Source organism: Lactuca sativa, chromosome 4 (assembly GCF_002870075.4).
Source record: "Lactuca sativa cultivar Salinas chromosome 4, Lsat_Salinas_v11, whole genome shotgun sequence".
In the NCBI taxonomy this organism is placed as follows: domain Eukaryota; kingdom Viridiplantae; phylum Streptophyta; class Magnoliopsida; order Asterales; family Asteraceae; genus Lactuca; species Lactuca sativa.
In genome coordinates, this window is record NC_056626.2 from 223272260 (window position 1) to 223287441 (window position 15182).

The 15182-nt window shown below is 34.7% G+C and overlaps 1 protein-coding gene across 1 annotated transcript; it reads right to left on the bottom strand.

The window, feature by feature from the left end:
• Positions 1 to 3178: 3178 nt before the first annotated feature.
• LOC111912390 (uncharacterized) lies at positions 3179 to 3964 on the bottom strand. Its single transcript, XM_023908124.1, has one exon. It carries the CDS (start codon positions 3962 to 3964, stop codon positions 3179 to 3181), a length of 786 nt encoding a protein of 261 aa, XP_023763892.1.
• Positions 3965 to 15182: the final 11218 nt, after the last annotated feature.

Sequence of the window (15182 nt, forward strand, 5' to 3'; positions counted from 1 at the left end):
TCTTGCCAACCATCATAGCCAACATTTCGATCATTTTTCTGTTGCCACATCAAGTGATAAGAGAGACACTCGGTCTTCAACGAAAATGTCAATTTTTGCTAACAGAGGGGTGATGTCAGGGATGGTGAGTTCTTTCTGAAGTCCTTTAGTGTCTGGATGAGGCCAAAGGTGGGAGAGGATGACGGGAGGGTTTGCTAGGGTTACTGCGCTGACCTGCTATTATTGAATGGGGAATCTAAATACAATCACTAACGATGGAGCCAACAATTGATATGGAAGAGGAAGAAGTGACAATGGTGAGAGATTATGATGATGATGATGGATATGGAGGTGTGTCTGACGATTCTAGGGTTTTTGAAAATGGGGAGGGATTAAGAACGGCTGTAAATAAAAAGGAGATAAATTAGGTTAAAATTCAATGTAACTTGCATGGTTATAGGAAGTATTTGTAGAGTTATTTATCAAATTATTTAATTACCCTTATTTATATTTTTTTAAAATTTTTTGATTATTTCACAATCATTCTTATATCTACACAATACTTAGTTACAATAATTGAACCCATCTCTCTCTCTATGTGTGTGTGTGTATATATATATATATATATATATATATATATATATATATATATATAATTAAACACACACCGTTTCAAATGGAAAATTGTGAACATTAAACCAAATTGGAAAATGATGTTCGATTAGGAAAAAAATTAAAAGTTATTGTCAAAAATTGAAAAAAATGAAAACATAGTATTTCTTGTGAAAAAATTTCAAGTTTGAGATATCAACATGTCACATGATCAAAAACTAACATGACTCATGTGAGTAGGTAACCGGATTGACTGGTCAAGTAGTCAAAAATTATAACAAAACGGAAAACATATTGTCAAATTTAAGATAAAAAAAACATAGTGTCAAATTAAAATTTTGATGTAAAATTATTGACATTTGTGTTATTTACTATCATATAAACAACTATCATGTATCAATCTTCATATAAACAACTATCATGTACAACTATCTTTGTAATCTACATAAAATCATATTTCATGTTCAAAAAATCGGATTTCAAGTTCATAAAATCCAATAAACATTGATAACGGTTAGAAGAAATAAACATATAATCAAATTTAAACTATCATCGACATGTTTTAAGATTTTAGCATCTGCTTTTACTTATTTTTACTTATGTATATAGAATCAGATTTCACCTAAAATCGTATTTCAACTATCATTCGAAATTCAAACATCATAACATTGATACAAACATGAAGATGGATATGAAATTGGATATTAGATACATAAATTTCAAAAGAAAGACAGAAATTTGAACACAACAAGACCAAAGAAAAAACGGAAAAATTACATGATACAAGGTTTCGACGAAGACAGAGGCACCATCGGCGGCTACACAGGTAGAGGACGACAAAGTTGGTGCTACAAGAAGAACGCATAGAGAAGAACAAATCGGTGAGATGATGGGTCAGTGTTTGCTTTAACATGGGTTCGTATATTTTCTTTTCTTTTTACTTTTTTTTTAATTGAGGTCTGTGAGGTCTTCTCACCAGAAAACATTGGTCCAGGTCTTTTGACGCGCAAACATTTTGGCATTTGTGGATTAAAAAAAACAAATACATTTTAAGATTCTGTAGATGTAAATATCTTCCTGCCCGTAGACATAAGTACTCAAAAAAAAGTTTTTTTCCAAAAAAACAAACAACTTAGTTGGTATCGATTTAAAAGATTGCAAGTTTATTTTCACATACATTCAAACTATGATATTAAATAAACCAAACCAAAGTTATGTGTAGCAGGATAAGGAGCACCATGTGCGTGCATAGACATATCAGCATATTTGTTATTGTGCATAACTTGTTTATGCATGGTTTATGTATGCATTATCTGTCGCGTAAGATTCAGCTAAGTGTACCACAACCAAGATAATAGAAATACATCACGATACAGATTTTATGATCTCTTGTAATCATGTTATTTTATAGAATTACGCAAAAATATCTATTTGAATTTTGAAAATGGATTCTTTTCCAAAATTAAAAAATATTAGTGATTGAAAAATGCAATCTGAAAGATATGATAGGCACATGATTTAAGGGTAAAAAGCCATTGATTCCGGCCTCTTCGATCCACCGTCGCTCCATTTGTCACTCTTCTAGCGAAGATCACTTTTTTACACTCATGCTGCCTTTTACATTCCTTCTGCAGCACATTAAATAGTCCACCTATCGTTTCAAAAAATAACAATGTTAAATGGAAAAATAGTAACCTATCTTTATTGTTTTCTTGATTATAATATGTATATTTATATTTATTTATAGATCGAAATATTATATTATATATAATTCTTACTCTTACAAGAATATCATTCCCATACATATGATTTCGGTCTGCATTCAACAGGTTTATAAGTATCCGAAAGAATCAAAACATTATGAAAAATTAAATTATGAACAATAAAAAGACAGTATGTTCTACTTACTATTAAAAGATTCTAATAATTTAAAATTAAATAATTCAGTTTTACCAAATAGTCAATTGAAAAACATTTTCATCGTTTATAATTTGAAACTCATGTTTCGTAGTTAAAAGATTTTATTTTGTGATAAATGAATCAACGATAACAGTTTTAAACGTTTGTTGTGTGCAATATAAACGTGTTTATAGTTATTTACATTTAGGGTAAACTAAAGTCATGTAATGGCATAAAAAGATTAGAAGTCTTTTAACAACCACAACTAATTTCAAAAATTCCATGATTAAAACTTCCATCCATAACTGCTATATGAAAAGTTGCTGTAACATGTTCAAGTCAAAAATTAAAAGTTGGTAACATATTATAAAATACGATCTAAATAGCTTTTTACCAAGTAATCCACTTTGATTATGATTTATTTTAGTCTTTGCTTTTGATATATAAAACTGTTTATCATTATCTCGTATTTTAATTTTTATACTTACACGAATTATTGGAATTAGATATTTTATCTGGAAAATTAATATTTACCGGAAGTACATAAAAGATCCATTTTCTCTTGAAAATGAGAGAGAATCTTAGCAAGAAAAATCAAACAAGCCCTTTTTACATAGTGATAATATAGTAATGATTAATTATTAATCATTAATAATTAACAATAATAATTATTAATAACTAATAATTACTAATAATAGTATGTTTTTTTATCCAGGGTTTGCTGCTTGAGAAAGCTCTGCTGCTTTAAAATGAAAGCCTCAACGGCAAGCCGAAATTCTTCGTTGCTCAATCTCTCGACAGTCTCCGATGAAGTCGCCGGCGAGTCTCCGTCGCCGGAAGTCAACACAACGCTTCTCCGCCTCTCTGTCATCGACCTCCTCAACTCAGTACGTTGCTTCATCGAAATCTCCCGCTTCAACTTCGCCGACTGTGTTCTTTGAAATCTCTCTATCTGCTTCGCCGCCTGCTTGATTGCCATTTCCGCCGCCACTTCCGACTCTGTTTTCACTATCGAATTCTCAAACCCAATTACTTTTTCTTGAGGTTCTTCCATGGCTGTGTGAATCACCGGTAGTTCTTCCACCGGCGTCAGTAGCAATTCTCCATCCGAAGCGGCGTCACTTGTTTTATAATGATTCGTAGATCTCTTTTTATTCTCATCGGAAATTTCATGATCAATGGATTCGTTTCCGACCTCCATGTGACCGGAGAAAACGTAACAAAGAACAACGATAAAATTTCCGATAAGAAAAACGACGTGTTGATTCAATATATAAGATGAACAGGCGTACAGATACTCGCCGGATACTTTAAAAACCGTAGGAAGGCGAGTCGACGACCATGAAATCAACGCAACGGCGACAAACACTTCGATTAATTTAAATATTCTGGAAATGTTGTTAAACTGCTTGTATCTGGAAAGCGCATGTGCCTTCTCCACTTGAATACTATCAAGAAAACCATACGAATCCATGATTTTTTTTTTAATTCAAGTATTCAGAATACGATCGAATTAAAAACCCAAAAACGGTTTGAGATGTTATTCGAATTATGGGAATAAATTGTCTCGGAAAACAGAGAAAAACAGGTAGATGACATGAAAATATGTTGAAACGACAGAGGAAGAAGACAGGGAGTCGAAACCGCCGGAATATTGTGGGTGGCGGAATTGAAGGCGGAGATGGATTATGAAAAGAAGACGCAGAGTAGTCCGAAGTGTGTGTATTTGAGGATTAGTTATTGGTAAGAGAAGGGGTGGGGGGATTTGGAGTGGGGATGGGGTGAGACGATGGGGATGCCCGTGGAGAATGTTCGCATTTATAGAGGAATTGGACTTGTCAAATAATTCTGGTCCTAAAATAGCGACAATATTTTGGCATTTTGTTTTTCTATACAAAATTAAATGTCGATTGAATATTCAAGTCGACATTTGTTTCCTTTAAGATTAGAAGAGTTATTCAAAATAATAAGGATAATTAGTTGATATAACTACATTTTAATGTGCATCAACGTTACCACCAAGAAAAAACATTTTTTATTACAAGAAAATACATTTCAGTCTGTCTTATCCGGACTAACATTTCGAATTTCGGACTAATATTTTAGATTCTAAAAAAAACAAGTCTGAAATCGGATGAAGGATTATGGTATTTCGAGAAAAAAAAAAAAGTTTTTTTAACTAAATGTTGTAAAAAAAATTTAACAAGCATAGTAATGTGAACTATATACGATATTAGTATATAAAAGTAGACATTTTATTGAAAAATGATACCAATAAACACTTCCAAATATAAGATTCGGAATCCAAAAAAAAAATCAAAAAAACCTCTTCCCTCATTCCGGATAAAATAATTATTTTTCAAAAACTGAAATTAAATGGTTATTTTCTTTCAAAAATCCGTTTATAATGGTTTAGATTACTTAATTTCCCAAATAATAATAATAATAATAATTGTTGTTCAAATAATAACAGCAACAACATTTTAAACTAAAATATAGTTTTGGTACCTATTGTTTGGCCAGAATTGCAGTTTGGTCCTAGTATTGATTTTTTGTCAAGTGATCCATGTGGAAAGTTTTTGTAACATTGGTGGTCCATGGGACTGTTACCCTTACTTAAGCTCCGTTACTTGCACTATAAATCGTGTATGTCGTCTCCCATAAAACACAATAGCTCTGCACCACCCCATGACCCTATATGCCGTCTCCCATCACCAACATCACTTTATACTCTGTCTATCGCTAGCTCTCATCACTAACGTCACCGTATACACCATCTTTGGCCACTATCACTACCCTTTACAAGCCACTTTATACTCTTCTCCCCTCGAACCATCACCATCACGACCTATCGAAACCTTATACTTTGCCTCGACCACCACAGATGATTTGCCTACTTCTACCTACCATCACAACGAAAACTTTGGCTTGTCAAAATTACATGGTCTAATGGCGAGACATCATCTTGGTTTCCCTCTATTCTCATCTAATTTTTTTGAGTTTTTTCTTTTGTTAATTATTTTCTTTGAGCCTTGGTCTAGTCCTACAGTTCTTGAATATTTGGAGAAAACTTAATCACTTCATGTAAGCTAGGTCAGCTCCTCAACCAATTATCCCTAACTTTTCTAGAAAATGGAGGCCGACGAAAAATTGATCCATATCTGAGACTTGAGACTGTGAACTCTAATCTTTTCCAGAAGCATCATGTTTGAACTTCTCTACTTTTTATCTAATTATTGTGCTTTTTATTTTTTCTATTTCATTTCATTTTAGTTAGTTATTTTGTGTTCTTAACAACATCAATAAGAAGACGAGAAAGTCCATTTTACGTTGTTAGTATGAAGCGAACCTCATTTATGAATCATATAGTTTCTTTTGTATTTGGATCTTCAAATTTCTAGAAAGTAAGATTAGTTTATCATAATCATTTCTTACATAGTAGTAATTATTTATTTATTTTGATTTATTTCTTTTAGGTGTCAAAATGTAATTGAAAAGAAAATGATTGATGATCGTGAGCTAAAAAGATTATTAAGTGCATCTAACTTCTTAATGTTTGAATGGGGGTGTAATGGTGGCACAAACAGAGGGAACACGAAGGAACGTGATCAATGAATGAGAGAGAGAGAGAGAGAGAGAGAGAGAGAGAGAGAGAGAGAGAGGGGGTTGAGACATTTGTAACCATGAAGTCACTCTGAATCAGGAGCAACTTCAGCCAAGCATACGACGATTTCTCCAAAAAACTTTATGTTCCTTCTTGTCTTTCCTAATGTATGTTGAGTGTGCTTCTTTTTCTTCGTTCCTTTCATGATCAAAAATTAATGAAGCATTAACTTCACGAGAATTCTAGACAATTTATTCTTGTTGTCTTGCTTGTTCTTTCACCTTTAGATTATACTTGCAAACAGCCTTGAGACCATATCCCTTACCTAATACAAAACCTCACACAACTTAATTCCAAGATGTATGTTCTTCTTTTCCCTTCTTGTTTTCACATAATTTCGGTTGCTTTTGTATTAACCTAAATAATGTATGCAAACCCTTGAGCTTTGTATGCCGAAGTTGTTGCCAAAAGACTCATTTTGTAGTAGCCATGTAACCCATGGTTCTGTATAATAATATAATTTATACAACTAGATATTATGAGTAATGTTTCTTACTATTACTAACTACATCTAGGTAGCCTTAATTTTACCTAAAATAGTGAATAAAATGGTATTTTGTGTTCTTACTGCTATTAACTACTACTATAAGTAATGTTTCTAATATGTCATTGAGAAAAGCAGACTTTACATCCATTTGGTAAACATCGAAGTCCTTGTGTGATGTTGTAAGATGTCATTTTATGCATCTTATTGGGTAGTTTTCATTAGCATTTAGGATCATATTTTGTACATTTGCATGTAACTTATTTAAATAACGTTCAACTCATGTCTTTTGTTATAATTCTCGTACTGCTCATGTTTTTATGTCAATTTCAGATAGTTCGAGTGGAGCACTGCTTTGGGAGCAGTTGGATGTGCGTTTGGAGCTTAAAATGGAGCTTGGACTTTATGGAGTATGTTACGGAATGATTGGAAGATGCTTTGGTCAAGAACATTCGATCGAATTGATCACACGAAGATAGAATCTGCAATCTAAAGTTAAAAGATGTTGCTGGCAGCTTTGACCCCCTGTCAGTATTTTGACAATATCTCATGAACCGTAACTCTGATTGACGCGATTCAAAATGATCTGGAAAGTACATGAAATTTTGGACTTTTTAGGAACAACATGTGATCACATGTTGCCTTTATGCGATCACATGGAGCCTTTATGCGATCGTAGGTTAGGTCGCAGCATGGATTCGAGGTTTTTTAGTGCCAAAAATCCATCCGGAAGCAAAAAATGAAAACCTGCGGTCGTAGGTTGGCCAAAAAGTGCCAAAATAGCATCCTAATTCATTAAAAAGGCTCGAGACACGTTTTCATCACTACATGCGATCACAGGTTGTGCCCATGCAATCGGATGCGCGTCGCTTTTGCTGCTGGACGTATAAATAGACCCTGATAGCATTCCAGTAACCTAAGTTGGCGATTCTAGAGGTTCCAGACGACGGAAATACGATTTTGGAGGCGTTTCTTCTCTAATCTCAACGATTTCTGAAGATCTGAAGACTGTGGATCATCTCCTTCAAGTAGATTAGTAAGATTAGCTGTTTGATGTCTCTTTTCATTTGTTTTTATCAGATTTTAGCCATGTCTTGCTAAAACCCTAGTTTTCGGTTCTGCAAAGAAAAATACTTTTCATGTGATTGATCATCAGTTCTGATTTTTCGTTTGTGTTTCTATCTAGATTCTTCGGGTTTGTTCTTAATGAATGTTTGATTTTGATTCTAGTTAGTCTGATTGTAACGACCCAATTTTCACGTCCAAAAATTTCATTTTTAAATCAATACTTTGAAAAAATTTGTGAATAAACATCGTTTGACCCTATCATTTCATAAACATATTTTGTGTCTGAAAACCAAAACATAAAAACAACCATAATGTCAGAGTACAAATCCCAGAATAATTCATGGTGCAAAAAACAATGTGCGTGTATGATGTGCCGCTACCGCGCCAGCTCCTTCCCCTTCGAAGAAGAGGTACCTGAAAACAAAACTGTAAACTGTAAGCACGAAGCTTAGTGAGTTCCCCCATTGTACCACATACCATACAATCACATAACATACAAATACTGTCAGGCATATCTGGGTGCCCGACCTACCCCTTCGGTCCTTTCGACCAGACACTGCCTAGCATATCTGAGTGCTGGCCTCCCCTTCGGTCCATTCGACCGGACACTGCTTAGCATATCTGGGTGTTGGCCTCCCCTTCGGTCCTCTCGACCGGACACTGCCTGGCATATCTGGGTACCGGCCTCCCCTTCGGTCCTTTCGACCGGATACTAGGGACTATTTCACCCCTACTACTACTACTACTATCACATAACATCATAACATGCTAGCACATAAACATATCAAGTAGTAGCAACCTAGATGAATATCACAAAGAAAATCATCTAACATACAACTCCTACATGTGGGCCGGCATTGTGGCCGTGGACCAACCGCTACTGGAAGGTAACTCACCTCGAAAAGTAGCTGCTGAGAGTCTGCTTGCTAGACGACTAACTGCTGCACCGGTAATCCTCCGACTATAAATCCATAAACATAGATTAGTCACTCCTAAATACCCTTAGGTCAAATGACTGACCTACCCCAGGTCCAAGGTCAACTCCTTGGTCAAAGTCAACTTCCATTTGACTGGACTCGCCGAGTCATGGCACAGACTCGCCGAGTCCCTCTCCTACTATCCCAACACTAACTTATCAAGCCCCTCTTCCACTCACTGAGTCACCCATAACTCACTACCTGGGACGATTGGACCGACTCGCGATCCGACTCGCCGAGTCCCACGAGCAGATCTCCTACTCGATTCCAAATCCTCACCAGAGCATCCATCTAGAGGATTTGGGTTTCTGGGACAATGGCTACACGTTAAATTGCTAATTTCACGTGCAGCTACGAAGGGTTGGACCTTCTACACTTAAACCCGACTTAACTCATTAACAGTTCATATGACTCACCGAGTTTGGAGAACAACTCGTGGAGTACCAGGCAATCTTCAAAGGACTCGTCGAGTTGTTCATCCAACTCGTCGAGTCTAAGACCATCTTCATAGAACTCGCCGAGTCCACTTTTGGAACTCGCCGAGTCCCTTCCACTCTCCACCTATATAGACCAAATCTGAGACATGCAATGGTTCCAACCCATAGATCTAAGCTCCTAGGGCATGCTTATCACGTAAAGTTGCAAACTTTACGTGCATGCATGGCCCTATGAGCTCCCAAAAGGCAATTCCAAGCTTTTTATGAGGTCATACACTCAATAGGGACCTTAATCACTTCAACCATAGAGACTTTACACTTCTAAGATGTCCATAAGGTCCAGATCTGAAGTCCTTTCAGAACATAGAGCATAAACACATGGAGTTTGAGGTTTTAGGGCTTGAAAACCACTAATTTGGGACAAAAAGGGGATCTAATGAACTAATGATCAAGGTAGGAACTTTTATACCTGAATGGAAGCTTCTCACAGTGTAGATTCCGGATCTACCTCCCCTCCTTGCACTCTTCAACCTCCTCCTTCTTCTTCTAAGCTCCAAACTTCCTTCACAAAGCCAAAATCACTCACAAGAACAATATGGGGGCTAGGGTTTCGCTCTACAGCTCTCTGGAAGTGTTAGGGACAAAGGAGGCCAAGTTAGAACATTTAAATAAGGTGCAAACACCCGGATTAGGGTTTTTGCCCAGACAGGGTCTACTCGCCGAGTCCGGGAACCGACTCGCCGAGTCCACAGCTTAGACCCCGCGTCTTATCCCGCTTCTACTCAACGAGTTGGTCCTTCCACTCGTTGAGTCCAAGGCCAAAATGCAATATTTAAAGAGTTAATTACAAAGAATACGTACCAAGAACCAGGTGCTACACTGATCAACTAGGTAGGGTTTTATCATTCCAGATAATCAGTTATAGAATACATAATTATTCTTGTCAACTTGTAATAAGTAACAAGTATCAGATTGGTTCTGTGTTGGGATTTAACTCTGATATAAACTGAAAAAAAAAATCATATTTTTATGCTTCCGAGTCTGTGAGAAGTATTGGATATTGCTAGAAATTTTACAAAGAACTTAATGTAATTTTTATGATTTAATTAAGAGCTTGTTTAATTTTTTTTTTTTTTTTTGAATAGTAAAATGTTAGAGTTAATTCAAAGAGCTTGTTTTGATTAACTAATTAAGGTAAAAGAGAAATTACTATAGCTTGTAAGTTTTTCTCATAACCAACTTAGATAGAACACATGTCAAATAATCAAATCTGGATCAGTTGCATGATTAGGAAAGTCGTAGCAGAGCTGAAATCGTTTTTTATATTAATTTTCGTTTAATTTAATATCACTACATTTTTAGTTTTTAGTTTAATAAAAAGACCCCTTCTATAATTTTTGTCTTGACTAGATTGTGCCTAATGCAAAACAGCATTGACCAATAGGCTGTGTCAATGAGGATTCGACCCTGCTTCCTTGTGTTATATTTTTAGGGCAACTAGCAATGACAAATTTATTTGTTTAATACGTGCACGACAACATGTTATCAAATTGGCGCCATTGTCGGGGACACAGTACTGCTAATTGTTTTGTGCCAAAATCTTTACTTAGAGGTAATCTAGTCTTCAGACATGGTCGAGCCAACGACCTTAAAAAAGGGCGGCTTTCCGCGAGGCAACCCGATTAGTAGTTTTTAGTTTTTATTCTTTCAATAAAGAGATGGTCGCAGTTCCAAGCAAGCTTGGGGAAATCAGAGGATCTTCAAAGTCGCTGAAATTCACATTTTTCACCACATTGTCGTCAAAATCAGATTTCTACCAACTTATCAAGTACATTCATTCCTAGCTGCACCTTTTTCCCTTTTATTCTTTATTGAGCTATTCATTCCTCTCTAAGCATTGAGGACAATGCATCATTTTAGGCTTGGGGAAGGGGTTACTGTAAAAATTTGCATTTGTGTTTAAAATTTTAATTTTTCAGTTTTTTTAGTTAAATTTCTCAAAATTTTCTATTTGCTTTTTATTTTCTGCATTGCATTTGCATATAAAAATTTCAAAAAAAAAGTCCAAAAATTATTTTATTTTTCTGCATTCATAAAGAAGAGAGCAAAAAACCCAAAAATATTTTTATTTCTAGTTATTTTTTATTTTATGCATATAAAAAAATCAAAAAATTTAAAATATTTTACATGAGATGAGGATATTATTTACATTCGATAGCTCTATAAAGATGAAGTGTGATAGTTACCAAATATAACAGTCTCATTACAATCAATTTTAAGAATGATCTTTTCAACTGCTTTAAATGTTTTCAATATGAACCAACATACGAATCAAATAATTTTTACAATGAAAGTGTGAGATGGAAAACAAACAGTGTTTTCAAAATAATTTACTTGAATGCCTTAAAAAAAACTTAGAATGGATAACCCTTATCATTCCTTGAAGTACTGAACCCTATAGTTTCTATGCCTTTTGAGGTTAGGAGAAAACTCTTGTTACACCCACAATTTATTATCATTTTTTAAGTATTGAAAACATGGTGGGCCTCAAATTAAAATCCGCGCCCAGTCTATATATATATATATATATATATATATATATATATATATATATATATATATATATATATATATATATGTTAGAAATGGTAAATCAAGCAATTTGAAGAAATCTACAAGTCAAAGTCAAATCGAAGTCAAGTTCAAGTTGAAATCACGAACCAAACAAGTTAAATCTAAAGAGTTGATCAAGACAAATAATATGTGTGGTATAATGAGATTGATCCCTCGACAGTTGAATAATAGGGGTAAGCTTGGATTTTCTTTCCATAATGGAGCTTACCGCGTTTACTGGACGAGTTCGGAAAAAAAGGAGCGGTTGGTTAAGCTAAGTTTTTATAAATGAATTTTCATGAAATTATTTTTAAAAACACACCGTTTTAAAAAATTTAATTCGGTGTCAAAATTATTTGCTCAAGCTTGTTTTAACTCATTAAATATAATTATGAATCAATAATATAAGATATTGAGACTGTTGTCTACGTAGTGATTTCATTGGAGCTTCCTCATTGTGAAATCTGACCATTTAAATCAAAAAAAGAGTGAAGTACTTTAGTTTAAGTTTTTATTTTCTTTTATTTTATTCTAAAGTTCTTTTTATGTCATCTACATCTTTCCATTTGTTTATAATGTTTTATCTTTTTCTTACGTGAGGGCAAGTAAGGTTTAAGCTTGGGGGGATTTGATAGATGCCATTTTATGCATCTTATAGGGTAGTTTTCATTAGAATTTAGGATCACATTTTGTAAATTTGCATGTAATTTATTTAAATAATGTTCAACTCATGTCTTTTGTTAGAATTCTCATACTTCTCATGTTTTTATGTCAATTTCAGATAGTTCGAGTGGAGCAGTGCTTTAGGAGTAGTTGGATGTGCGTTTGGAGCTTAAAATGGAGCTTGGAACTTATGAAGTATATTGAGGAATGACTGGAAGATGCTTTAGTCAAGAAACATTCGATCGAATTGATCACATAAAGATAGAATATGCAATCTAAAGTTAAAGGATGTTGCTGGCAGCTTTGACCCCATGTCAGTATTTTGACAATATCTCATGAACCGTAACTCTGATTGACGCGATTCAAAATGATCTGGAGAGTAGACGAAATTTCGGACTTTGTAGGCAAAACATGTGATTGCATGTTGCAATTATGCGATCACATGGAGCCTTTATGCGATCGAAGGTTAGGTCGCAACATGGATTTAAGGTTTTTAGTGCCAAAAATCCATCCGGAAGTAAAAAAATGAAAACCTGCGATCGCAAGTTGTGAATATGTGATCGTAGGTTGGCCAAAAAGTGCCAAAATAGCATCCTACTTCATTAAAAAGGCCTGAGACACGTTTTCTTCAATACATGCGATCGCAGGTTGTGCCCATGAGATCGGATGCGCATCACTTTTGATGCTGGACGTATAAATAGACCCAGATAGCATTCCAGTAACCTAAGTTGGTGATTCCAGAGGTTCCAGACGGAAAAAATACGATTTTGGAGGCGTTTCTTCTCTGATCTCAATGATTTCTGAAGGTCTGAAGACTATGGATCATCTCCTTCATTTAGATTAGTAAGATTAGTTGCTTCATGTCTCTTTTCATTTGTGTTTATCATATTATAGGCATGTGCTGCTAAAACCCTAGTTTTCAGTTCTGCATAGACAAATACTTTTCATGTGATTGATCATTAGATCTAATTTTTTGATTTGTGTTTCTATCAAGATTCTTCAGTTTTGTTCGTAATGAATGTTTGATTTTGATTCTTATTAGTTTGATCACCTAGCTAGGGTTTTATCATTCCACTTAATCAGTTATAGAATACATAGCTGTTCTTGACAACTGGTAATAAGTAACAAGTATCAGATTGGTTTTGTGTTGGGATTTAACTCTGGTATAAACTGAAAAATCATATTTTTACGCCTCCTAGTCTTTGAGAAGTATTGGATATTGCTTGGAATTTTACAAAGAACTTAATGCAATTTTTATGATTTAATTAAGAGCTTGTTTAATTGAACAGTAAAAAGTTAGGGTTAATTCAAAGAGCTTGTTTTGATTAACTAATTTATGTAATAGAGAAATTACTAGAGCTTGTTAGTTTTTCTCAGTACCAGCTTTGATAGAACGCATCTCAAATAATCAAATCTGGATCAGTTGTTTGATTAGGAAAGTCGCAACAGAACTGAAATCGTTTTTTATATTGATTTTCGTTTAATTTAATATCAATGCATTTTTAGTTTTTAGTTTAAGAAAAAACCCCCTTTTATAATTTCAGTCTTGACTAGATTGTGCCTGATGCAAAAAGGCATTGACCATTAGGATGTGTCCCGAAGGATTCAACCCTGCTTCCCTATGCTATGTTTTTAGTGTAACTAGCAGGGATAAATTTATTTGCTTAACACGTGCACTTCAGCGTGTTAACAGCTACATAAGCAAGAAATATTCGACCGGCCTCGAGTCTCGTGATACGGGCAAAGGTTTCATCATAGTCAATACCTTCTTGTTGTGAATATTCTATAACAACCAACCTTGCTTTTTTTTTTCGAACAACATTACCTTATTTGTCAGTTTTGTTTTTAAAAATCCGTTTTAAGCATATGACCGAAACTTCATCAAGTTTTGGAACTAGTCTCCAAACCTTATTTCTTTTGAAGTCAGCAAGTTCAGATTTTATGGAAACAATCCAATCAGGATCTTCAAAATCAACCTTAACTGTTTTCGGTTCCATTTTCAAAATAAAAATATTAAACATGCAATATTCTTGATGCACATTCGGTACCTCATTTTTAACACGAAGTTGAGCCCTTGTCAAAACTCTAGCTTAAAGATCACCAAGAACTTGTTCTTTAGGATGATTTTGTGTCCGTCTGCATAGTGGTGGATATGTAGGATCAAAATCCAAAGGTGCATCTACAAACATTTCATCCGTTTCATAACCTTCACCTGCATTGGACACATTATCAGACACATTATGAAAAATATCAGTTTTTACTTTAGAAACATTATCTTTTAATTCACTTTTCTCCCCCTCGACAATTGGATTTGGATTATGATGCTCCTCCTCGACATCAGCATTCGAATGTCCATGATCCCCCTCGGATGAATGGTTAGTTAGACCATGCTCCCCCTCAACATTAGACTCATTGAAATGATTATGTGATTTCGAATTCAAGTGCTCCCCCTCCACTTGATCACCTTGCAATACAACTTGACGTTCGACATGCACTTGAGAGTTTGAGGTAGAATTAGAATCATCTTCTTCCCTAGTCACCGTTGAATCATTAGAATGTTTCTATGCTTCAGGATTCTGATTATCATCAACATGAACTTCTGCATCTATTTCCCTGTTTAGAACACCAAAAATTAATTCATAATCAAGATCGAAAGAATTAGCAACTTCAGACTCATCATTTGTTTATGTTATAATAAGCTTATGTTTAAAAGTCTAATCGACATGTTTGACATAGTAATCATCGAAAGTCAGATTGAAAGTTTCTTCAATCTTCCTTGTTTGTTT